At 58.2% G+C, this 24334-nt stretch overlaps 1 protein-coding gene across 2 annotated transcripts; it reads right to left on the bottom strand.

The window, feature by feature from the left end:
- Nucleotides 1-8267: 8267 nt before the first annotated feature.
- On the bottom strand, nt 8268-22618 carry SLC38A3 (solute carrier family 38 member 3). Of its 2 annotated transcripts, XM_032320374.1 has the most exons (17): nt 22519-22618; nt 14679-14828; nt 14503-14584; nt 14209-14324; nt 13532-13605; nt 13356-13448; nt 13172-13253; nt 12678-12716; nt 11935-12017; nt 11786-11844; nt 11414-11578; nt 11253-11332; nt 10898-10998; nt 10547-10671; nt 10319-10463; nt 9289-9392; nt 8268-9200 (listed from the first exon to the last, which is right to left on the bottom strand). In XM_032320374.1, exons 2-17 carry the CDS (start codon nt 14777-14779, stop codon nt 9096-9098), a joined length of 1554 nt encoding a protein of 517 aa, XP_032176265.1. In that variant the 5' UTR covers nt 14780-14828; nt 22519-22618; the 3' UTR covers nt 8268-9095. The 2 variants fall into 2 exon arrangements, with proteins under 2 accessions (XP_032176265.1, XP_032176275.1); XM_032320384.1 differs by lacking the exon at nt 12678-12716.
- Nucleotides 22619-24334: the final 1716 nt, after the last annotated feature.

Here is a 24334-nt window from a genome sequence, read left to right as displayed (position 1 = left end):
CCAAACCTCTCTTCCCAGGGTTCTCTTACTCCCCAGAGAAAGAGTCCCAAGCCTGGGAGGACTTGAGGTCCAGGGTCCCCCTTCCTGGTCATCCTCCTCCTTCAGAGATAACTGGCTTTCACTGGGAGAACTCAGGCCAGAAGTTACTGGATGGGCTAGGGGACTCCACCTGACACCAGGAGGTGGGGGGAGTAGGAGGGGGTGTTAATTTGGGAAGAGGAGTCATCTATGCAGCTAGTGACTACTGTGAACCCACATGAGCCACTGTGCTGAGAACCCTAGGGGGAGAGAGGCTGCTGGGACCCTGCCTTCAAGAGCCCATGCCAAACAAGTAAACAGGGAAATGAACTCCACGGTTTCAGAGGGAATCAACAGGGTGACAAGAAAGCCACCCGGGAGTGTATGCAGGAGTAACAGTCCGAGAAGAGCTTTGAATGGTAAGGGACCAAGTAGGTGACAAGCCGAGAGGAGAGTGATAGGTGGAGGTGACAACCAGTGCAAAGACCCTGGGGTAGAAATATATTTCATGTTCCTAGAACAGAAAGGAGGCCACCCTGACCAGAATAGCAAGAGCAAGAGGTACAAAGCTGTGAGAGAAGACTGCTAAGAGGCTTTATTGAGGAGTAGGGCAGGCAGGGGTTTCCCAAGTCCCCAAGAGATGCTGAGGCAGCGGTACATCTGAGCCTTCAGCCTGTGACCCACGCCTGGCTCTGCAAAGCCAACTGGTCCTGGAGCTCAGGCTGCTACTGACATGACTGGGGGAGAAGTGCCCAGGGAGCCCTCGGGGCTTGGGGCCAGAGTCCAAGCTCAGTCCCTCTCCTTATCCTTGAAGAGTTTGTGGTCCAACTCCTCACTGTGTCTGCTGCAGACACAGACTCTAAAGGCCACCTTCCCCAGGAAACCCCGGGGCCTCAGAGGGCCTGGGAAATGATAATCAGCCTGTTCCCAGGAGCCATTCTTCTGTTCACCTTGTTGCCTAGCCCTCTCTGTCACTCTGTCCAAAGGCTGGGGCTGGTAGCCTCTCCCGCGACTCTCGTTAGGGCCTTCATTAGCAATGCTTCCTGGAATTTAATTTAATGAAGGAGCAAAAACAGCCCTAATGAAGGTGATGCAAGAGCAAGCAGCCCCTGAGGTGCCTCCAAGGCCCAGCCACCTGGGCTCAGGGGCCTCCTATAGATGGTAGCTGGGAGTAGAGGGACAGGAGAAAGGCGACTTGTCCCAGGAGGGATGCTGGTCATTGAGCAAGGAGCATGGGTGGGGGGGAATAGGGGGGTTGGGGGGTGGGACATTGCTCTGCCCTACTGCAGGGAATAAATGCTGCCGCTGTAGCCAGCTACACAGTGAAAGGGATGAGCCTGCCTGGGGATGGCATTAGGCTGCTGGAGAAAAGCCTCTGAGATGCTACCAGACAGGGCAAAAGTCCTGGGCTGGCATGGGGTGTAGGGATGTAACAGCACAGTCCAGGCTGTGGGCTAGCGCTAGGGGGTGGTCAGCAGGGGCCAGATCCTCAGGGCCATGGGGGCAGAGAAGAGTTTAGATTTTATTCCAAATGTAATTGTGAAACAACTAGGGGTTTTGTTTTGTTTTGTTTTGTTTGACAGCTAGGGGGGAGTTTAAGGGAGGTTGATATGATCTCCTATTTTATAATTATTTTTTATTTTTTAAAGATTTTATCTATTTGACAGAGAGAGACATAGTGAGAGAAGGAACACAAGCAGGGCGAGTGGGAGAAGGAGAAGCAGGCCTCCTGCCAAGCAGGGAGCCCAATGCTCCATCCCAGGATCCCAGGGATCATGACCTGTGCAGAAGGCAGACACTTAAGGACTGAGCCACCCAGGTGCCCCATGATCTGCTATTTTAAAGTTCCCTTTGGCAGCTATAAGGGGTATGGCAGGCCCCTGTGGACAAAAAAGAAGGCAGGGAGGGAGGCAGGGGGTGAAGGTAATGGAGGGAAGCCTACCGAGACATGGCTGTCCATCATCCCCTAGAAAGTAGCCTCACCCCATGGACTGGGGAGGGCATGTATACCTGGATTGAGCTTGTTTCCACTAGCAGGTTTGGGCTGGCTGGTACAATTTCACCCCTCTTCACAGATTCACAGATTTGTCCTTTCCTCCAAATGGATGTTTATTATTATTATTATTATTATTATTATTATTTAAGATTTTATTTGTGGGACGCCTTGGTGGCTCAGTGGGTTAAAGCCTCTGCCTTCCACTCAGGTCAGGATCCCAGGGTCCTGGGATCCGGATCCAGCACCAAATCAGGCTCTCTGCTCGACAGGAAGCCTGCCTCCCCCTCTGTCTCTCTGCCTGCCTCTCTGCCTACTTGTGATCTCTGTCTGTCAAATAAGTAAATAAAATATTTAAAAAAATAAAAAATAAAAATAAAGATTTTATTTATTTGACACAGAGAGAGAGATCACAAGTAGGCAGGGAGGCTGGGGGCGGGGGTGAGGGGGGAAGCAGGCACCCTGCCAAACAGTCAGATGCAGGGCTCGATCCCAGGACCCTGAGATCATGACCCGAGCCCAAGGCTGACACTTAACCCACAGAGCCACCCAGGCGCCCCTATTATTATTTTTTAACGATTTTATTTGACAGAGACACAGCAAGAGGGAACACAAGCAGGAGGAGTGGGAGAGGGAGAAGCAGCCTTCCCCCTACCCCAGGAGGGAGCCCAATGAGGGGCTTGATCCCAGAAGATCATAATCATGGATCAAGGATCAAGGATCAGGATCATGATCCCAGCAGAAGGCAAACGCTTAACGACGGAGCCACCCAGGTACCTCTAGATGGACATTTAAAGAAAATCGGTCAAAACACTTCCCCGCATCCCATACCTGCTTTCCCCACCTTTGTGCACCTCCCACCTCCCCTCTGGAGTTCCCTTCCCCTTTCTTCACTGCTCCAAGGCTCTATGCCCTGCCCTCAGGCCTTGCGCAGCGCTAGGGCCCCGGGAGCCCTGGGACTGTATTTCATGAGAGAAATGGCCCGGAGCTCAGGCACACGGCTTACTAGCTCCAGTCCTGCCGCCTCCAGCCCGCGTCACCCCCGCACGCCCACCGCAGCCCTGTAGCTCCGCCCCATTTCTGACCCCACTCCCCAAATTCTCGCACCCAGGCCCCACCCACGGCGCTCCCCATCCCCCCGCCTCTCGGGCCGAACTGAGGCCGGAAGCCGTCTCTGAGCGCGCGCCCCGCCTCTTCCGGGGCCTCTCTAGGCGGGAGTGCGGGACTTCGGTGGCCGCAGGAGGCCCGGCAAGGCTTCGCGGGGCAGCGGCGCCCCCTGGCGTGCTTCGAGCGCAGCGCGGGAGCCGAGACCCGGCGCTCCCCCGCCCTCCGCCTCTGCTCTCGGCCCTACATCCTCCGCCCTACGCCTTTGCCTCTGCCTCCGCCTCCGCGCAGCCTTCCCCCTCTCCTTCCGCTCTCCTGGCTGTCGTAGGCCTGCCTTCTCGCCTCGGTTAGTCTCCGGCTCTGGCCCCGGCCTCCGCAGACCTGCCTGCCATCAGAGGCCCCTCAGGTTCTCTCTCCACAGGGCAGCAGCCCTTCAGCGTCCTCTGGTTCCGAGCCCTCCGTGGCGTGGCCTTCTCCCATGCCTTGTCCCAGCCTGCCAAGCCTTTCCAGCCATAGAGGATGAGCATTCCCTCGGCCCATCCCCAGAACGTGCCCTAACAGCTGCCTTCAGCTCTCTCTGGTCCTGACACCATTACACCCTCCGTTCCAGGACCCTCTCCGGCTTCTGCCTCCCCAAATTCACAGCGGAGATCAGGCGCCTCAGGCGCCTACCGGGGCACCGTTCTGGCAGGCACTTCCCAGCGGGCTCTCTATTTACCGTGGACGCCCAGCCCAGAGCTGGTTGCGCAGTGAGGGGCTCTGAGTTTGACCGCGGTGTCGACGTGGGTAGGATAAGGAGAGGAGTTCTGTCACACGGAGAGGGACTCTCAGAAGGCAAGATCAAGGCTAGATCCCAAGAGTGGCTCTGGGAGTCCAGCCCTTTTCTTCCTTCCAGATCAGGCAACCCTGTAGAGGTCCAGGCCTGCTCCCCCATCCTCCCAGGACCTGGCCAGGTGTGGGACTGGCAGCTCCTCACTCACCTGCCCAGGATGCCCTCCCCGCAGCCCCCTCGCCCCCCGTTAAGGTCCCGGCCCCTCCTTGGCCACCTTTCCTCCCCCTGTCCCTCCCCGAGCCTTCCTGCCTGCCTTCCTTCCACGCACCAGCCCGGAAGCTTTTGGAGACTGCCTCAGAGTCTCAAGGCCCGGCTGCACAGCCACAGCTGACCATCCCAGCCACCCAGCCCTGCAACGTGTTGAGTGGGTCACGGCGCAGCCAGGACTCCGGTTGTTGGCCGCCAGGGGACAGCAGAGGCCGCCTTCTACAGACCATGGGGTGCGGGTGGGGGTGTGGGGACTCACGTCGCGGTCTAATCCTGTCCAGGTCCCGCTGTGCGTTGGAGGGCAGGTTTGCAACCTTATGGTTTTGAAAGCAGTTTTGTTCTTTCAGATTTTTTCCAGGCCTACTCTTTCTAAGTGACTTCCAGTCAATTATTACTGTTCCAAGTTATTTGAAAGTCAGTTGCTGGAGGAAATTTAAACAGAGGTCAAGGCAGGTATCTGGATGAATCCTCTGGGTTCCTCCATGTGCTTTCCCATGTCTCTGGCTATCAAAGCTTGGCAAGGCCTGGTAGGGTCTGCCCTGTATACTGGTGGTGCCTATTGCCCAACCTCCAGCTACTGTCTTCCAGCCCAGTGTCTCCAGAGCCCTGGCCTTCACTTACCTCCAACCCATGGTCTACTCTCTTTCCTTCAGTAGCTTCTCCCCAGTCTTCCTAAAAGCCTCTGTTGGCTCTGTTCCTCTCACTGCACACAGGTCACCTATACCTGGTCTCGCCAAGTCCTACCGCGCCCTCCTCTGCCTCCTCCAGTCAGGCTTGCCCCTCCTGCACAAAACAGCCCTGGACCGGGTCCTCAGTGACCCCACACATTGTTGAACCCAGCTGAAGCTCCACGCTCACCTTCCCAGGCATTTGACCCCTGCCTGGCTCCCAGGAGCCTGCTTCCTCCCGCATTTTCTCCCACCTCTTCCTGGCTCCCTCTGCTCAGTTCCTTCTTGGATCCCACGCCATCTCTCCTCCTCCTAATAGGAGGGTCCCAAAGCTCCCTCCTGACTGCTGTCCTCCTATCTGTACTCTGTACTCCACTGTCCTCTCATCTAGGCTCCTTGCCTCCCAGACTCAAAGCCCCAGCACTGGCCACTGGCCACTTTTGAGTCAGGTATCCAGCCGCTGACTTGGCATCTCCACTTTGATGTCCAGTCAGTGTTGAAAGCTTTCTTTTAAAAGATTTTTGTTTATTTATGGGGCACCTGGGTGGCTCAGTGGGTTAAGCCTCTGCCTTCGGCCCAGGTCATGATCTCAGGGTCCTGGGGTGGAGCCTTGCATTGGGCTCTCTGCTCTGCCGGGAGCCTGCTTCCCCTTTCTCTCTGCCTGCCTCTGTGCCTACTTGTGATCTCTCTGTCAAATCAATAAAATCTTTAAAAAGATTTTTTTTTGTTTGAGAGAAAGAGAGCAAGAGTGAGAGAGAGAGCAAGCACAAGTGGGAGGAGGGGCCAAGAGAGGGATGAGCAGATCCCCTGCTGAGCAGGGAGCTCAGTGTGGGGCTTGATCCCAGAGTCCTGGGATGGTGACTCAAGCGGAAGGCAGATGCTCAACCCACTGAGCCACCCAGGCGCCCCTGTTTAAAGATTTCATAGGCAAAACTGATCTCCCTCCCTTCCAAGAACTGCCTCCTTCAGCGGATGCGGTGACAGTTTGGTCCCTAGACAGCCTTAGAATCACCCTAGACTTGTCTGACGGCCTCAGCATCAGCCACAGTGACTTCTCTGCTGCCCCTCTTTTGGGCAACTTCTGCCTCAGGGCTTTGCACAGGCTGATCCCTCTGGCTGGAATGTTCCCTGCAGGCATCCAGATGACTTCCTCCCTCTCCAAATCTCTGGTCAAACATCTCTTTCTCAGTGAGGCCCACCTTGGACCCACCTTCAGAACCCCTACTCTTTGTTGCCCTTATCTTGCCATTGTCAGTCCCTAAGGTACTGCCTGACCATCTTCTAACAAAAGATGTCACTCCCTGATTATGTTTCATGTTTCTGGTCTGAATTCAATCCCATGCCTAGCATGTAAGTTCCGGGAAGGCAGGGGCCTTCACTTTGGTCACTGCTGTGTGTACCAATGCTGGCAGAGTGCCTAGCATGGGAAATCTTCATAGACACTTGTTGAATGAATGAACTTCTTTTCCATCAGCAGGGGGAGGTGTGCACACGCACACAGGTAAGGAGGGTGGCTCAGATAAGACCAAGGCAGGGCTTTGGCCCCTTTTCTTGGTCTGTATCATCTCACTTTGCTATTACAAACAATTGTAAGAAAGCAGTGAAGAGAAGACCCCTGTGCTGAACTTTCCGGATGCTTCAACTGGTTAATATCCCAAGCAGAGCAAATTTTAAAAAGGAAAAAAGAAGAGAAAAAAGACCTAGGAAATTCTTCAAAACATACAAAAACGCTTAAATATGATCCAGGGCCTGCAGACCCATCCTTATGGGGGCTGAGTGGCTGGACATTTTTTTTTTTTTTAGATAGAGGGAGAAAGAGAGCTCAAGTCGGGGAGGGGGAGGGGAGAGGCAGAGGGAGAGAGAGAATCCCATGTAGGCTGCTTGCCCAGGGCAGAGCCTGACTCGGAACTCGATCCCACGACCCTGAGATCATGATAAGCCGAAATCAAGAGTCTGACACTTAACCAACTGAGCTGCTGAGGCGCCCCTGACCAGCTGGACCTTGACAGCCAGGGACAAGGGATACTCATTTTCAAGCAGCCATGTGGACACTTGGCTTTTAGATATAGTCTGGTGGCCGCATCATCTGCCCCCTCCCCCCCGGAGAGGGTTATTCAGTGGCCAGGCTGGGGGAGACCTAGGTGGGCAGGCAGAGAAGGCCTCTGGGGGGGGCCAGAGTTCTTCCTCTACCCTGGCTCCGTGTGGGTGGGGAGGGGGGAGGAGCAGGTGGTGTTACCGTGAGTGGATCCTCTTGGTCTGAGAAGCCTAACGTCAGGCCCGGGGTCTGAAAGGAATCCAGGCAGGCCTGCTGCTGCCCTGACCTGCAGCCTTCTTTGGACAGACGGAGTATGAGAAAAGACCCCCAGGGTCTGTCAGCAGGCTGGACCCCGTCCTTCCTTGCCTCCCACTCTCCAGGAGCTAAAGTTTCCACGCAGGGATATGACCCAGTCCGATAAGGAGGAAGCCAAAGACCCCCAGAAGGCTGCAGCCCCCTCTAGGCCAGTGTCCAGCTCTTTTCTGGGGCTGCAGGCCTCCTGGGTAAGTCCCCAGGCTGGAGTCAGGCGCCTGGGGCTAAAAGGAACTAGGTTCAGGAAGCCCCCCTCTGGTCAGCTGGCACTGCCAGGGGCCTCGCAGCCACCAGCTTGAGGAAATTCTTTCTTCAGGGGTTTCCCAAGCTGGCAACTGCCCTGCCAGTTCAAACCGGATTTTTCCTGCTGCCCTTTCCCCGGCGGCCTAGCCGGGTGCGGGGTCTCTCCTAATGAGGGTTTGGTGCCAAGGCCTGGGCAGCTCCATCTTGCTGGATACCAGCTGGTTTAGGCCTGCCCCAGGCAATGGGCAGCTTCCCAGTCCCAGCGGGGGCCAAGGCACCTGAGGCCACCCTGCATCCTTAGACTAGCCCTGCCCTGCTTTGGACCCTCTACTCAAAACCCCGGGCCCCCAGTACAGGAACTGACTAACCCACACCTTTATTCACAGTGGGTTTTACTCTCAATAGAAGATCAGCCTGACAGGTCACAGGATTCTTGGGCTCTTGTTCCCAGACTCAAGGCATTGACAGAGGGCCGATGCGGCAGCCAGGGAGGGCAGGGGGCCCTTCGGCAGGGCTTCCGCAGGGCTCGGCTGCCCCCCGCTCAGACCCTCCCTGGAGCTGCTGGGGATGCACCTCACGTTGCCTCCTTCCGGAGGCCTCTCTCTGTCCCATTTCCTGGGGCCTCATTAATTCCTCCCCACCTCACCCCGTGAGAAAGCAGGTCTGTGCTGAGCCTGGCCCGAATCCAGAGCTGAATCTGAGCATGCCACTGGCCGGTTTGGGAGGAAGGGGGCCCATCCCCACCCTCATCTCAGGGAAGGAGGCAGGAGGGGCTCCCATTATCATCCACTTCCCGACATCTACCCACTTTCCAAGAGTACTGGGCCCACGGGGATCACGGATACACAACAGAGCTGGTCTGATGTATGATATTTATAAAAGGCAGCCCACTGCCTCTCCACTCCTGCCCCAGAGCAGCCCCTGGGGTGTTTGGCTCCCAGGGGCAGAGACATTCCGGTCCCAGCTTCTTTCTTCTCCCAGAAGTGGAATGTGAGCTATGGCCCAGGCTTGGGGTGGGGGTGGGGGGAGTCCCAGCCTCCCCAGGACTGGTGAAAGGCCAGGGTAGGGGTTCCTTGGGGATGCCCACACCAGCCTCACACTCAAAAGAACTTGCTGGCTCCAGGTATGGGGGGGGGTGCTGCTTCTGGTGACGGGGATGGGAGAAGGAGACAAGAGTAGCCTAGGGCCTGAGTCCAAGTGCCTAAAAGGGGCTTCGGGGACAGAAGTGGAAAAAGGCAAGTGCGCTGAGGGAGATGAGGCCCCAGGGTGCAGACCATGCCCCAGCAGCAAGTGGGGAGATGGCTGCAGGTCTAGGTTCCAGCTCTATGTACCCTACAGGCTGTGTGACCTCAGGAGGCAGCAGCTGGGCCTCAATGTATGCATCTGTGCAAGGTGAACAGAGGCTTGGGGGGACCTGAGGCAAGAGGGAGGGAGCAAGGGCACAGCCCCACCCTGCTCGCAGCCCATGAATCCCCTATAGTATGGGAGCCCAGCAAGGTAGTGGCCCAAGTGCCTTGGTCCTGGCTCTAGCTAAAACCTTCCATGGAGAAGACATGAGGCAGGGCCCAATGCCATAGTGTTAACCACGTCTTTCTCCTCCCCCTTGTCTGGATGGGAGCAGGGGCTGAAGACTCTGGGCAGGGGTACTTGGACGAGTAGACAGAACAGGATGGGTGTCTCCTCCTAGTGGCTTCCTCCATGCTGGCCGGTCCCTGACACCCAGTCAATGATGATGAAGCTCAAGCTCATGGTCATCAGAAGGAGGCCAAGCACAGCGAAACAAAGTGCCTGTGAGGTCAGGAATCAGAGTCAGGGGTGAGGTCAGGGCAGCCCCCTCAGCCCCACACCAGGCCGCCAACCTCCAGGACCCTCGCACCAAGATTTTGGGGGTGGACTTTGAAGGCTCCCTCTCAGTGGGTATGATGCGGAAGTAGAAGATCGCAGGGAAGATGAAGATGAGGCACGGGGCCGATGTGGCACCTGCAAAGAACGAGGCATGTCTGCACATTGGCTGAGGTCCGGAGGTGGACCCTTCCATGAGATCAAACGTTCCTTATTGTCAGAGTCTCACCTGAAGACTCCCCTTGAGAGCTCTGCCTGATTCTGGAGAGCCTACCAGTCCCTCCCCTTGTTCTCTGTCTATCTGGATGGAAAGCTAGTGCTGTTGGCAGTAGAGGAATCTGTCAGTGAATGAAGCTAGCAAAGAAAAGAGGCAAGCTATGAGATAAAGACAAAGCCCTGAAAATAATGGGCTCCTGGATACAGCTCTTCCTGAAGGTTTTTCTCATTATTTGAGCCAATACATCCTTTCTGCTTAAATCATTTTGAGTCAGATTTCAGATACATAGAATCTCCAGTCCTGTCTATGATATCCATGACACTCGGCCCCCAGGCCTATGTGTCGGTCCCTGCAGACGTGGGTCTCTGAGTCTCCCGAGTTGGGTCACCCCAAAGATATCTCAGAATTATCTGGTCTTCTAGTTCAGAGCCCCAGCTGGGATGGGGCAGTGGACAGAACACCAAACCTATAGTCCCATGATCCTAGAGCTAAATCAAGGCCCCCTACTTACCAGCTGTATGGCTCTGCTATTCCCCTAATCATGATGGACCTTAATTTCCTTATATGTGAAATGGGGACAAGACTCAGTGAGATCTTTTGCAGAGGTCCCTGGCACCTGGGCTCCATCCCGTCCCCTAGCAAGGGGAACTGTCTCTGGTTTTGAGTCCTCAGAAAGGATTAGAATAGCCTTAAGGAAAAAATCTCAGACAGGAAGCCAAGCTGTGCACCTGGCCAGCAGCCATCACTTAAATGTAGGGCATGATCTCAGGAATCTGCCAGGATGTGCAGATAGGAAATTCTATGGACCAGTGCCCTGCCTCTACACACAGCTGGGCCAGACCCTCACCGATGACCCCGAAGATGCCCAGGATGTTAGGAGCGAAGATAACCAGCAGGTTGATGCAAGTGAGCAGGCCAATGGCAATGAGTGTGTGCCGCAGCCAATTGAACTCCTGGTTCTTAAACAGCATCTGCTGGATGGCACGACGCACCTGGATGGAGGGGTGGGAAGAGTCACCAATCTGTCAGCTCCCTCTTGCCCACCCTGCCTTGGTCCTCCTACCCACCGGCTCACCGGAAACAGAACGATTGGCACAGTGAGCGTGACCGCTGTGAGCACGGCCACACGCACGCAGAGGATCAGCACGTCAAACGGGTCCACCTTGCTGTAGGTGTGCAGGAGCTCCGACTCCACTCCGTCTGCGGCAGGCAGGGAGGGTGGTCAGCAGCCGGCCCGGGGAGGGGAGTGGGCTCTGAGCCTGGCTTGACCCTGACACTGTGGGGAGTGGCAACAGACTCACCTCCACAGCTGCAGGGCACAATCAGGCAGCGCGCACCTACTTAGCGCCTATAGTATGCAGGGCGCCATGGCTGCCCCGTGCCCCCCAGCCTGGCCTCTGCCTCTGCCCCCATGTTCCAGCCATACCGTAGAAGGTGAGGTAGCCGAAGAGGGCAGCCAGGAAGTACATGACATACATGACGGAGATGGACAGGTTGGAGATGTGCTGCATCTTCCTCTTGGAGGGACTGTGGCAAAGCAGGGGAGGGGACTGGTGCCAAGCTGGGCCACCCCAGAGGTCCCCGTGGGCCCTGGGGTCTCTCTGGCACCACACCCTCACCATTTGGCAGCTGAGGATGTCTCCCTCTTGCCCCCAGCCGCCCCTCAGGGGAGCCATGGAGATGTTTGAAAAAGTGACTTGGCGTAGTTCCCTGTCGGGATCACATTCGTTCTCCCCAAACCAGCTCGAGGGGCCCGCCCACCCCCCGCCACAGACACCTACTCCTTAAGCTCTGTATAGATGGGCAGCACCTCAGGATGGCAGACGAAGGCAAAGGCCATGATGGGGATGGTGTACGCCGTCTGGGGAGACACAGGGACCACGTCAGGGCAGCCCACCCCACTCTCATGGAGCCCACCGTCTCCACCCCGGCCTGTCGGGACCTGGGAGTTGAGTGTGAAGTAGCTTGGGGTGCAGAGGGCTTCGGTCTGGGTCTCAGCCTGCAGTGACGCCTCCTCCTTGGTGACCTCCACGAGGCTGAAGTTGCCTGTGACGTTGGCAAAGTTGAGGGGCAGTGGGCAGGGCACGTGGAACTTCTTGTAAATGACCTGGGTTGCGAGAAGGATGGCAAGATCAGGGCCAGGCTTCATAGAAGCACTATGAAGCCACATCTGGGTCGGGGCAGAAGGAGCTGCCTTCTGACCCAGGCTTCCCAGAAAGGCCTGATCCCATGGCCTGACACAGGAGCCCCCCCCCCCCCGCCCCCTCCCCCAGGTGACCTGCCCTCCTCCGCTCCAGCATGGAGGGAGACTCACTGCGATTAGGAAGAACACCATGCAGCTGAGAGAGAAGCCGCTGGAGTAACCCAGGTAGCCTGCAAAGTGGGGAGGGGCTGTGAGACTGGGGTCTCCTCCCAGGCACCCCCCAACATCCCCCTCCAAGGCCATGGCCTTGCCGCACTCACCAAGCTGCCGCATCAGCGCCAGAGGCAGAATGATGGTGACAGAAACTAGGATCACCAGGTAGTTCCCGTTCATGTACCAGTCCCTGCAAGGACAGGAGTGGGGAGCCAACGTCACTCTGCTCAGCCCTGGGGGTGGGGGCCTGTCTCCATACCTAATCAGTGCCACCCACGGTGCTACTGAGTGACCTCTGAAAAATACTCGCTCAGAGCTCTGAGTCTCCCTTTCCCCATCTGCAAAATGGATGTTCTCTCAGCACTTTCCTGGGTGAGGTGAGGACTTAGGGCACTCGACTCCTGCTTGGTGATCACCACAGGTAGAGTCACTGCTCTTGTTTTTCTCAGGACACACAGGCCTGGGTCCAGCTTCCCCAGGGAGTGGCCCCCAGGGCTCCAGGGAGGTGGTGGTGGGGGGACACTGAATGAAAGAACCTGGCTCTGGGGGTGGGGTGGGACATTTTCCAAGTGGGTCTCAGGGACTTGCCAACTTCCAGTGCCCCTGTGGTCCCTCCTGGCATCTGTATCTTGCATCATCCCATACCCCCCCACCACCAAGGGACAGGGGGCATAGAGAATTGAAGGGATAAGGAATGAGACCCTCCTTCCCATGGAAGCCTAAAGGCCAACTCCTTGGGAAAGGTCCCCAGGACTGGGGGTAGGGGGGTGGAGGGGAGGTAGAAGGGACAGGGAAGAATCCTGACTGGTTCCTCCCAGAGCTGCTCTCAAGTTCAAATCCATCTGCTTACCTGGGCTGTGTGGCCAAGGGCAGGGCCTGGCTGTCTTCTCTGTCTCCACCCACAAAACATGGTTGATGCCATTAGTGCTGGCTAAACTGACGATGGGCAACTGGGACACCATGGGCTTAATTTCTTGGTTGGGGGGGGTGGCTAACACCCAAGCCACGGTCAGGAATAGCAGGTGCTTAGAGCTAAGCCCAAGGCTCTCAGGCCCTTCCGTGCTCACAGGCTGGGTCCAGGCCCAGGTGGGGCCCGGCTACCTCAGCCTCACCCCACCCCTTATCCCAGCTGGCCCTCCTAGGGGATTCCCCTACGTGCTCCCTAAATGAGTGTCCACTGAATCTTAGCTCTGCTGGCAGCTCTCTGCCCCTCCAGCAGCCACTTGCAAGCTCGGTCTCATCACTCCCACTAGCCCAGCCTGGGTTCCGGGGGCTGGCAGTACACATGAAGGGGTAGACTGAGGCCTCCCGCCCTCACCCGGCCCCGCCCACCCTGGGGCTCACGAGGTTTGCTCCTCCAGGTTCAGGAAGGTCTGTATGACAAGGGGCAGCTCAGACTTGATGATGTACAGGTAGCTGGACATGGCTGGGGGGAGAGGGGTAGGCAGGTGCTGGGCTCCGCCGAAGCAGCCAGCCTTTGGGCTGCCCACCTGCCCGCCGCCTGCCTGTGTCTACCTGCCAGCCTCACCTCCAATATTCTGCAGTGTGATGGCTAGGGCTGCTGCCAGCTTCCCAGGGGTCCCAAAGGCCCGGTAGCCCAGCTGCTCATAGGCACGGATGCCTGTGGGCACGAAGAGTCAGAAGAGTCAGGGGTGCTCCCCCCAGCCCCTCCCTCCCTTGCTCCAGGCTGGGTTGGAGGCTCACCCACGATCCCTGAGGACTTAAGCAGCAGGTGGATGGAGTAGCTGGAGAGCAGGGCGACGGCCGTCAGCAGGAACCTGAGGAGGATGGATGAAAGGAAGACATCTGAGTCTTCCTGGGCTGGCAGGGGCGAGGAGCTCTGGGAGGCCAGGGTGTGTGGGTCTGCGACCCAGGTCTCTGGATCCCCAACAGGTCTAGATGCAAGTTCAACAAGCCCCAGCAGTGGTGAACACCTCCCAGTTTGACCCAGGGTGAGCCATGACCCAGAAGGGGCCTCTGAGCACCACCTCTTCATGTTCCTGGAACAAACATGTTTTCTGTTTGGGCAGCAGGGCAGAGCTCCCAGGTAAAGGACATGTGTGCCCGCACAAGGCCTGGCCATGGAGGCTTGATCGTCACATGGGAAGGTGGTAGAAGGATTGACTCGGGTCTGTTAGGCTTGCCCTGTGTTTGTAATCTCAGTGGGTTTGCTGGGAAATGAGAGATGTTTGTCTGGCTGTGGAGGGTTGTTTTTTTTTTTTTTTTTTTTTTTTTAGCTGTGGTTTGGGTTAAGCCCACTCACTATAGCCTGGACTGTAGCCTGGGTCTTGGGATGGGAAACTGGTGGGTCCTGGGAAGTCATGGCTGGTGGTGGTCTGTTTAGGGCTCCTGTCTCCAGAGGGTTCGCTGAGGGGACTTACAGGAAAAGGATGATGCCCGTGTTGGCCATGGCATAGGCGAGCCCCAGGATGCCGCTGCCCATGATGGCATTACTGAGGTTGAACACCGACATCCCAAATGAGGTCTTCCCCTCAAACTGCGGGCACCAGAGTGAAATGGGAGGTTGGCGGGGGGGAGTCGGCGAAGCATGGAGGATCTCCCAGCATTTCCCCCCTCATTGCCCCTTAGCCTCCTGCTGCTGCCCCAGAGCCCTTCCTTGCTGCAGGCGTGCTCCCGCTGTATCCCGAGCCCCCCCCTGCTGCACCCCCGCTCACATCAGTGAAGTGTGTCTCCTTGCTGGGGCTTTTCTGGAGGAAGCCCTCGCCCTCCGTGCAGCTCCGTCTGGGGCCCTCAACCCTGCAGGCACAGGCCAGAGCAGGCAGCTCAGCTCTAGGTCTTGTACAGCACCCTGCCCTGTCCCAAGCCATGACCTGGTCCCTCCTCGGCTCACCTCTGGTTGCCTGCTGTGGGGTTGGTGCCTGGGAGCAGCCCCTCCGAGTGTTTGCCATTGGGCACCAGCTCCACCATTTCTGTCTGCAGAGGCGCCTCCATGGTCAGGAGCCACAGCCAGGAGTGCTGGCTCTCACAGTGACGTGGAAGTCTGTGAAGTGATGGGTTCCTCTGGTTATCCCCGCTCCTGGGATTCCCACCAGAAGTCTAGAGCCATATTGGCTCTAGACCTTTTGGAAGGTCACTCAGAACTTACGGCCACGTGCAGCTGTGTCTGCTGCCTCCCTGGGCCCTGCTTTTGGGGGAGTAGAACTCAGATACCTGAGTTCTCCAGGACACCCTGAGGGGATGCCCCTAGGCCCGTACCTAGCGCTCCCTGCCTCCCTTGCCTTACATGTCAGCCCAGGCAAGCCCATGGGGGCCTCAGTTTCTCCATCTGTCCAGTGAGGATCAGCTAGATGACCTGAGTTCAGAGCCCAGTGGTGTATGGACCCTAGGATGCTGAGTTCCAGGCGTCCAGACCGCAATCTGGGGGTGGGCCCCGGACCGACTCCCCCTCCCTGACATTAATACCGGGAGACGGTTTCCTGTGCTGGCCCTGTGTGCCAGGGGCCTCCTAGCCAACCTAGAATGGCACTGCCCGACGGCTGGAGGCCTCGGGAGAGGGTGAGGGCTGTGGGCCCTGTTCCCAGCCGCCCGGCGGGCACTGCTGGCAGCCAGAACAAAGGCCCTTCTGTGGTCTGAGAGCTGGCGCTGGGAACGGCAGGCGCAAAGGCTACCCCCCCGGAGCCAGGAGGCCTGAGGCGGTGCTGGGTGGCTGGACACCTGGGCCCTGCCCGCCTGGCCTCGAAGGGCCCTCAGGGGGCCTTCCAGGAAATGAGTGTCCCAGGGCCGACTTCTCTGGCCCACACAGGCGTCACCCTCCACACAGCGCTGGCCTTATGGCCATGTGCTCCTTTGAACCTCTCCTCCCCTGCTAGGGAATACCCCCACCCCTTAGGGGGTCACCATCCAGGAGCGGACCCTTTGAGCAGATTCCCCATTTCCTGGAACCCCAGGCCAGGAACTCAGGGCCTGAGGCTGCTGTAGAGGGGCCTGGGCCACTGGATCGTCCTCCCTTCCCTGCCCTCAGGAATGGCTCTGCTCCGTCTGCAAGGAACCAGCTCCCCTCCTTTCCCCTCCACTACCCCTGCCCCCTGCCACATACCTCACTGGCCCCTCTCCCATCACAGGGGCTGGGAGCCACCTACCTCATGCCCAGAAGGTACCTGGACACAGTGCCCCAGGTCTATAAGGACGTCCTGAAGGCCAGAGAGGCCAGCAGGAGAGCTAGGAGCCGAGTGGAGACCAAGGACGGGACAGCACTGCCATGTAGGTCTGCCAAAACCGAGTCTTTTTTAGGGCTTTATTTTTAAGTAATTGCTACACCCCACATGGAGCTCAAACTTACAACCCCAAGATCGAGAGTTACAGGCTCTACCGACTGAGCCAGGGGGGCACCCCACCAGAGTGTCGTCATGATGCCATGGGCCCTGTCTGCTTGGGAACGCTGAATGCCCCGCCTCCTCCGGACCTTGATGGTTTCAGGTCTGCTTAGAACGCAGAGCACTGGGGGTCTTAGCACTCAGGGCTATGAGTTGAGATAGGAAGCTGGGTTCAGGCCTCAGGCCCCAGGCACAGAGAACTGACCAGAGGACCAGCCCACCGCTGCCCGAGGCAGTCCCAGGCCAGAGTTCAGATCCCAGGCACCTCCGTCCTGAGGACCCCACACTTGGCATCCTTGGACTCCTTCAACCTTCCTCTGCTTCTCATGCTGGCATCTGAAACTGCCGCACTTCCAGCCCTGCCCACTTAGGACCATGACAATGTGACCAGCTCCTCTCGTGCTCTCCTGCCTTAGCTGAGAGCCCCTGAAGTTAGGCTGTCTTCATGACCCTGCCCTAAGCCCCACCACCAGCCCCTCTCCAAGGGTCCCAGTGGGGTGTGGTGATGCCAGCACCTTATCTCCAGAGTAACTCCAGAGTGCCCCCTGGCTCTCAGCTGGGGTTGCCCTTTTCAGGCCTCCCACCCTGGGCAGGCTGGGACAGGCCCTCAGAGCGTGCTGATTTGGCAGCTTGGACAAAGCACCCTTCTCTGCCTTAATATCCTTCCCTAGCAGCCAGGCACTACCTCCAGGGAGACCACAGCCCATGGCATGGTCATGGCCAAAGTGCGAGATCCTGTCTCCAGGTTCCCCATCCCCCCAGTAGGACTTAGGCCTGGACTTTCACAACCTGTCTATTACTCACAACCAGTCACTGCTGGGTCTTGGCATGGCTTGAGATTCCAGAGAGGACATGGAATATCCTGCCTTAAGTGGCTTCCAGTCTGGAAGGGACAAAATCCCCAAACATATCCCCCACACTATGGCTCCTATAGTAACTAAATGTAAGCCAAACAGTGCTTAAAAGAGGGGAGACAGGGGCACCTGGGTGGCTCAGTGGGTTAAGCCTCTGCCTTCGGCTCGGGTCATGATCTCAGGGTCCTGGGATCGAGTCCCACATTGGGCTCTGCTCAGTGGGGAGCCTGCTTCCTCCTCTCTCTCTCTCTCTCTGCCTGCCTCTCTGCCTACTTGTGATCTCTCTCTGTCGAATAAATAAATAAATTCTTTTAAAAAGGTGGGGGGGAGACAGAAGCATCAAGGAAGGCTTCCTGGAGGAGGAGGTGTTGTGACCAGTTCTGAAATCTCAGGAGTCCCAAATCATGGAATAGGAAAAAGTACCTGAAGCAGTGGGCACAGCATGGGCAAAGGTGTGGTGGGAGACAGACTGAAGAAGGTTCCACTGCCATAAACAACACTGACAAAGCCTTGAAAGCCAGGTCAAGCATTCTGTACTTTAGGGTAGGGCAGGGCTAAGGGCTGAGAAGCCAGGGTGGAGATGAATGGCCCCCAGCCATTCCCTGAGGCTGGCAACCCATTTCTGACATTTCCCAGCCCTCAGGCCTATCGCCTAGCATGCTCCTTTGTATCAGGGAATCAGGGTAGACTCAGGGACAGCTTCTGCCTAAAGCAAGCTGCCAGCCAAGTCTGACCTACTGTTGGGACAACCCAGACCAGACATTCTGAGTCTGAGTCCTGGCCTGGCCCTGCCTCACCGTGTGACCATGGGCAGAGAAATCCCCGCTCAGTGGACACTGCAGTGTCCTCCTTTCCTCCAGGGTCCCATGAGGTTTGGCAAAGCTGGAGACAGAGCGAGGAGCTTCTCCAAGGCTTTTGTCTTAGACCATGCCATGGGCTCCCAGAGAAGGGTCAGGCTCCAGGGTGGAGAGATCATTGCAACCTTGGGCAGATCATCAGAATGGCATCTGTCGTGGGGGCTGCATGGACTTGGGCAGGAAATCGATGGCCTAGGCCACTGCCCTGGGGCCTGTTTGCTCTGCTGGGAGATAAGGCGAGGCCAGGAGCAATAGGGATAGCGCGGCAGGTAACGCTCGCCCACGCGGACATCACGGGGTGAGAATTTGTCAGGCACACCTCGACAGGTGTTGAGTTTGGCTAATTAAAGATTTCGAGGCCCAGGAATCCAGGCCACTGCTTGCATCAGTTGCTGTGGGATACATATCTCTCGGTCCCATGATCCTTGGGGCCACCGCTTTCTTCCCCAGCGTTCAGGGACATTAGTGGGTCTGAAGTAGAGGGCTATCCCCAGGAAGGCATCCACATTGTCCTTCCCTCAGTCCTGCGGCCACATATGCTTAGTAAAGGCACAGACCCCATAGAACTTGCTGCAGCAGCCCTCAGGTTTCTGGGGCACGGGCAGTCCTAACCTCAGCCCAGACCTCGGGCGAGGCAGCTGGCCTGGCCTGTGGGTCCACTGCGGTCATCCCTGGGGGCTCAGGGATGAGGCCTGCCCCCAGGTCCAGCTCAGCCATCCTTATTCCCCTCCTCGGTGAAGACAGGGTGCCCCTCCTACTCCAACACCTCTTGCCCACCTGCTTCTCCAGGCTTCAGAGGGTCAACACCATCCTAGAACTACTTATCAGTCAACAGGGAAACGGGATTCAATGGACGTGTCTGAGTCATGCGTTCTCAAGGCCCGGCCCCAGGGATTGGTGGGGAGATGATTGCTGAGGTCAGGGACTAGACATAGGGCATATCAGGAAGGTGTTCTGAACTTGGGAGAGTGCTAACGCCCTATACACCCCTAGCCCCTCCTCCAGGAGTACAAATCCAGATTTTGACCTCAGTAGACCCAGTCCCTCATCCACTACTCCTTCATTGTCCACAATATTGGGTAAGTAGCTGGTCAAGGCTGGGCTGGTCCTGAGGCGGGGGTGTGCAGGAGGGGGCACATCCAGAGAAAGGAAGGTGGCCCAGAACGCCGATGTGTTGGCAGCACCAATCGCTCCTCGTCTCCGCTCCCTGGCCCTGGTGTCTGGGGTCGGTGCGTCTGTGTTCTGGGCATCCGGAAGTGTCTAGGAGGATCTGAGGGGCCCAGCTGGGGCCGGAAGTTGGACTTTCCTGTGACAGGGTACATTTTCTAGACACTCAACAGCTGTGTAGAGTTGGGCCTACCCCGAGACACCTAGGCCTCTCCTCCCACCCAGCCCAGGACCCTCCTTACTCCCCCAGTGGACGCTGCAGCTGGAACCTCTTGGCTCGAGACTGGGCCAGAGCCAGGAGCAGCCCCCTCCCCCCACGGCCAGCCTGCTGAGAGGGACGTGCAGCCCGAGGCCCAGCTGAGGCAAAGGACAGGACATCACGTGCCTATGGCCCCCCCAGGGGCAGGGGAGACCCCGAGCCAGCCAGCCCATCCTCCTCCCTCCTGACCCGGAATCCCCTGGAGGCGGCCAAATATTTGGACAGCCGGACTTCGAGCCCCAAGGAAAGCTGGAGCAGGGGCCTGGGGCAGCTCAGGACTCGTTAGAGACCCTGGCAGGGGACGGCTAAAGGCAAGGTCGGGCTGGAGGAGAGGCACCATCCAATGTCAGGCAGAAGCAGAGAGGCAGAGGGAGGGAAGAGAGGACTGGGAAAGAGGAAGAACAGAAAGCACATATGTATGGTACATGTGTCCACGCATACTGATCCAGACAGACAGACAGACAGACAGGGAGGCACAGGGAGAAAGAGAAATGCAGATGGATATAGAGGTACACAAACAGGAAAGTGCACACACATAGAGAGGTGGACAGACATTCAGACAAGGAGACAGAGAGAGAGAGACAAGCAGGGAGGTGAGAGACAGAGTTGGCCAGCCAGCCAGAGATAGCCAAGTGGAAAGAGACAGAGAAACATGGAGATAACTAGTGAAAGACAGAGAGAACCCCAGAAAGAGTGAGAAGGGAAGAGAGAGCCAGAGGCCCAGGTGAGTGGGCAGTAGGCCCAGCGGGCACCACAAGGACGGCCAGGCAGAAACTGGGGCCCTAAAGAAGGCTGCCACGGCATTTGCGGGTTCTTAAACGGGCAGGTTGGGCCTCTATTAGCTAGGTGCAGGGACATCCGGACGGTGGGACTAAGCCGGTGCACGGCCAGTCCCAGCTGGAAAGACCCCCTTCCCGGTCCAGCGCTTGTCTACCGGGACAATGGAAAAGATACACAGAGGTGACAGTCGATTGAAGTGACCCCCATTCTCAGCAGCCACGCACGTGTGCAGACGTGCCGGCCGAGAGGCTGTGTACAGGACGTGGCCCGCAGAGCGGAAATTCAAAACCAAGCCACCCCAGGCCGCTGACCGGAAAGCCCCTCCTGCCCCAGCAGCTGGTCCTTCCCTTTAGCCCCCAGAAGCCCCGCCTGGTCCTCTAGAGTGCACCCCCCACCCCCACATCTGTCCTCTTATCCAGAGTCAAAGGCCAGCTGTCCACGCCCTAGACTGAAGGTGTGTAGAGCACACGGTAGGTGCTCAGTACATGCTGTTAAATGAACAGAACCAGTTCAAGGCCCTTGGCCAGCCCCCAGCCCATCTCAGCCTAGCTCCAAGTGGCCCCTGGCCCCTGGCCATGCGTGTCTACACTAGACCATGTGCCTGCAGGGCTCCTATTTTCCCACAGCATAGGCTGCACATCCCACCGCAGCTTTCTGCACATACACAGATACCAAACCGACCCTCCCCTGCAGTCAGTCACTCCCCTAAAACATGCTTTCCCCTCTCAATGAGTGCCTGTTTCCACACCCAGCCTGGGCTTTGAGGGTGCCCTCAGTTCAGCTCAAAAACCTTCCCTGGCCCTACCCAGCGACTGTGAACCACCTAGGCTATCTTGTGCCTCTGTTTCTCAGTTTGCTCACGGCTCCAAGGCCGCCTGCTAGGGCAGCAAGCACCAGGACAGGGGTAATCTGTCATGGTCTGGCCACCTGGAGCCCTGGACTAGGGTGGGGTAGGGGGTGGGGGGTAGTGATGGGGGCCGAAAGAACCAGTACCCAAGAAAGAATGGTTTGAGAAGCCAGTGAATTCACGGGCTCAATGAACCCAGGCAGAGTGAAGTTTTGAGACATAGACCCACACCCTCTCCAGAGAACCAGCCCCCTGTCCCCAACCCCAAGGGGTCAGAGATTCTCATTTCTGATTCCAGTCATTCCAGCTCTCTTGGAGATGTGCCAGGCTTGGCCTCACCCACCCCTGATTCCTCCCACCTCTGGTGCTTCCTGCAGGAAGACTTCCAAGGTGGTGCAGAACCTCCCCCTCCCAAAATGGAACCGTCTCCAGATCTCTCCAACTTTCTATGCTTCAGAAAGAGAAGCTCTGAGGAATTTTCTTCCTTTCTAGAGGGAACTGAGCTCCCATGCCAGAATGTGTACTTGAAGAGGAAGGGGTGGAAGGTCCAAAGGCTTCTTCAGGCACAGAACAGTGGCCCAAGGCCGCCACGGAAGGAAGGACAGGACTGGCCGGCTGAAGGAAGGATGCGCCTGGGTCGAGGTGTCCCCCAGGGTGCAAGGTGCAAGGACCTTTGACTTAGTCCCTCTCAGACTTGTCCTGTACCTGCCTGCGCTCAGGGCTCAGGTCACTGTGGGGGGAGAGGGCGGATTCCCACAGGCCCCGCCCCTGGCCTCCCCCTCCCCGGGTGTAAACAAACGCACGCATTCGCTGTGGCCAATCGAAGGGGCTAATGGAGCGGGGGCGGGCTCCTGCAAACCCAGGTCTCGTCCATTCCCTCCGCGCGTGTGCGTGGCGCCAGCTCTCACACCCCCACCGGGCAATGAGGTGGCAAGGAGCGCGCACAGAGCCCCGCCCTCAGGCCAGAGAGCCACACGCGCCCTGTGCCCGCCGTGCCCGCTGGCCCGGCTGCAAATGGCAGCGGCTCTGGGACCAACATGTGCCCCGCGGCCCCTTAGGCGGCCTGGCCCGATCTGCCCTCAAGCCCCTGCCCAACGCGGCCGGGATAAATATACCCGGACTCCCGGCGTGCCAGCCGGGCAGATTGGGCTGTCAGGCGCCCGTCGGGGCAGCGCTCCAGGGCCCGCTCCCGGCCCCTCTTCGGCCCCCCTCCAGGACCCTCTCCAGCTTGTCCCCGCGGGTCCTGCCTCGGGAAGCCCCTCGCGCACCGCCCGAGCCGGGACAAGGAGTCCTGCGGCCCCAGCCCCGAAGGCTGCTACCTCCTGCTGTCCCGCCTGCCGCGGCCGACAGGCCCCGAGGCGACGAAGTTCCTCCCCGGGGATACCAGCTCCAGCTCGGAGCCGAGCCCTGACTGGCGGGTTCCCGGACCTGAGCCCAGAGCGCGCGGGGTTCCAGCTCTATGGAGGCGGGGGCGCCTGCCCGGGGCAGGGCGAGCGAGCGGAGCTGCCCAGAGCCCGGCTACAGACGGGAAAGTGCACAGTAGGGCTCTGCCCGCCCGGTGCCCTGGGCGGGGGTCGGCGCACCCAGCGGTACCTGGCCCGGCGGGTGGGGGACGCACGGCGCTCCGCTCTGTCTGGCGCTGTCCGCTCTGCTCCCGGCTGAGCGCTGCGGCGGGGGATGAAGGGCGCCCGGCCCCGCCCCTGGCCCGCCCCCGGCCCGCCAATCCCAGGCGGCGGGCGGGAGGAGGGGCTGGTCTGGGGAGAGGCGGAGGTGGGGGGGGTCCGGCCAGCTTGGAACAGAGGGGCAGCCCGAGCGCTAAAGAGCCCCTAGGTAGAAAAGCAGCTGCTCTGAGAGGGGCTTAGCGGAGTGCTGTGGGAGGAAGGCTTCGGTCCGGAGCAGATTCTCTCTGAGTGCCCCTTAACCCCTGAAATGCTCTGCCCTCACCTCCCCGAAGCCAGAAGAGAACAGAGCAGTGCTTCACGTCGGTGAAGGGTGCTCACGGTGGGGAACTTCAGATTATCAGTCCGACACAAAATGTCTTTTCTGTCTGCCTCACCCTTCCCAAGCAGAGGTGGGATCGGGTAAGGACGGGGGGCTAACTGCATCAATTCTCCGTCTTCACCCCAGATATTCAGAAGAGACTGAGGCTGGAACAGATAGGGGTAGGGCTTTTGAGATAGGAGGGGAGCACCACTGATGGGCTTGTGATGAGCCTTGCTGGGCTCTCCCTGACCATGCCCCCCCTCCCCTTTCCTTATTTCTAAGGAGTAAGAGACAGCTGTGTCTGCCCATGGGAAGTGGGACCCAGGACTTAGTGCCCTAGGGCGTGGGATGAAGGGTTTTAGGCTGTCTTGTTCTTGGCTGGAGGCTCCTATCCCACCCCTGCCTGCTTCCCACCCAAGGCCATGGTGCTCAGAGGTGGGTGTTTGGTGTTAAGGCCCCCCAACCAGGCCTAGCCAGCAGGGAGCTGGGAGAGGCCTTGACCTTGGGGCTGAGCTGGGGGGGCTTCCCAGCACAGCTGTGTCCCTTGCTTCTCAGCCACTGGCTTTGATCCGATTAATCCCATGGCCTCTGCTGTTCCTAGCCAAGCTGGATGTCTCTGTGTCATGTCCGCCCCTCTCTTGGTACTGAGGGAATGCCCTCGGAGGACAGGCCTAACCTCTCCTGTGCTCTGGTCTGGGAGTCAGGACTCCTGGATTCTCTTCCTACTGACTCACAGCACTACCAGAGCCAAGCCCGAGCCTATCTCAGTTTCCCCTTGTGTCACAGGGAAATGGTTCTGTTCTCTCCCCTGGCCTGAGGGGAATGGATGAAGGGGAAGATGTGAGCCGAGGGCAGGGGACCCTGGCTGGGAGTGTCAGGGCGCTGGGAGGGCTAAAGAGAAAGGCCCTGGGATGGTGTCAATTCCTGAAACCACTCAAGCTCCCACCCTTCTTATGGCTGAAAAATAGGAAGGGACTGGCTTTCCCTCCTGATCTGGGGCTAGCGTAATCCCCAGATCAGAGCTTACCTTGGTCATGAGGGACCCTAAGTCTCTCAGTCTCCAAAGGGGCTTGAGGACTGCCCATTGGAGAGTCAGTAGGTGAGGAACTGACCAGGTCTGCACCCCCCATCCCCCACCCCCCGACCCAGCGACATATATCCTGGATGCTCACTGAAGCCATTTGCAAAAAGGGCTGAGTGCTCTCACTGGCAGTTCCTGAGGGCTCAGACCTGGCATCAAGGTCACCCCAGCATGTGGATGTTGGGGTCCTCAGTCCTGACAAGAGGAGGAAAGGCCAGCTGAACTGGGCTGGGCTGCTGTGGGTGGCCTGAGGCAGCATGATGTGGGGTCTCTGGGCCAGACCAGTTGTGGCCAGGAGGGGGAGGGGCTGCTGTTTGTTGATGCTAGGTCTGGGCCCCAGCCAGG

Source organism: Mustela erminea, chromosome 1 (assembly GCF_009829155.1).
Source record: "Mustela erminea isolate mMusErm1 chromosome 1, mMusErm1.Pri, whole genome shotgun sequence".
NCBI lineage: Eukaryota > Metazoa > Chordata > Mammalia > Carnivora > Mustelidae > Mustela > Mustela erminea.
Note: the sequence above shows the minus strand (reverse complement) of the source record. Positions and strands in the feature narration are given on the sequence as shown.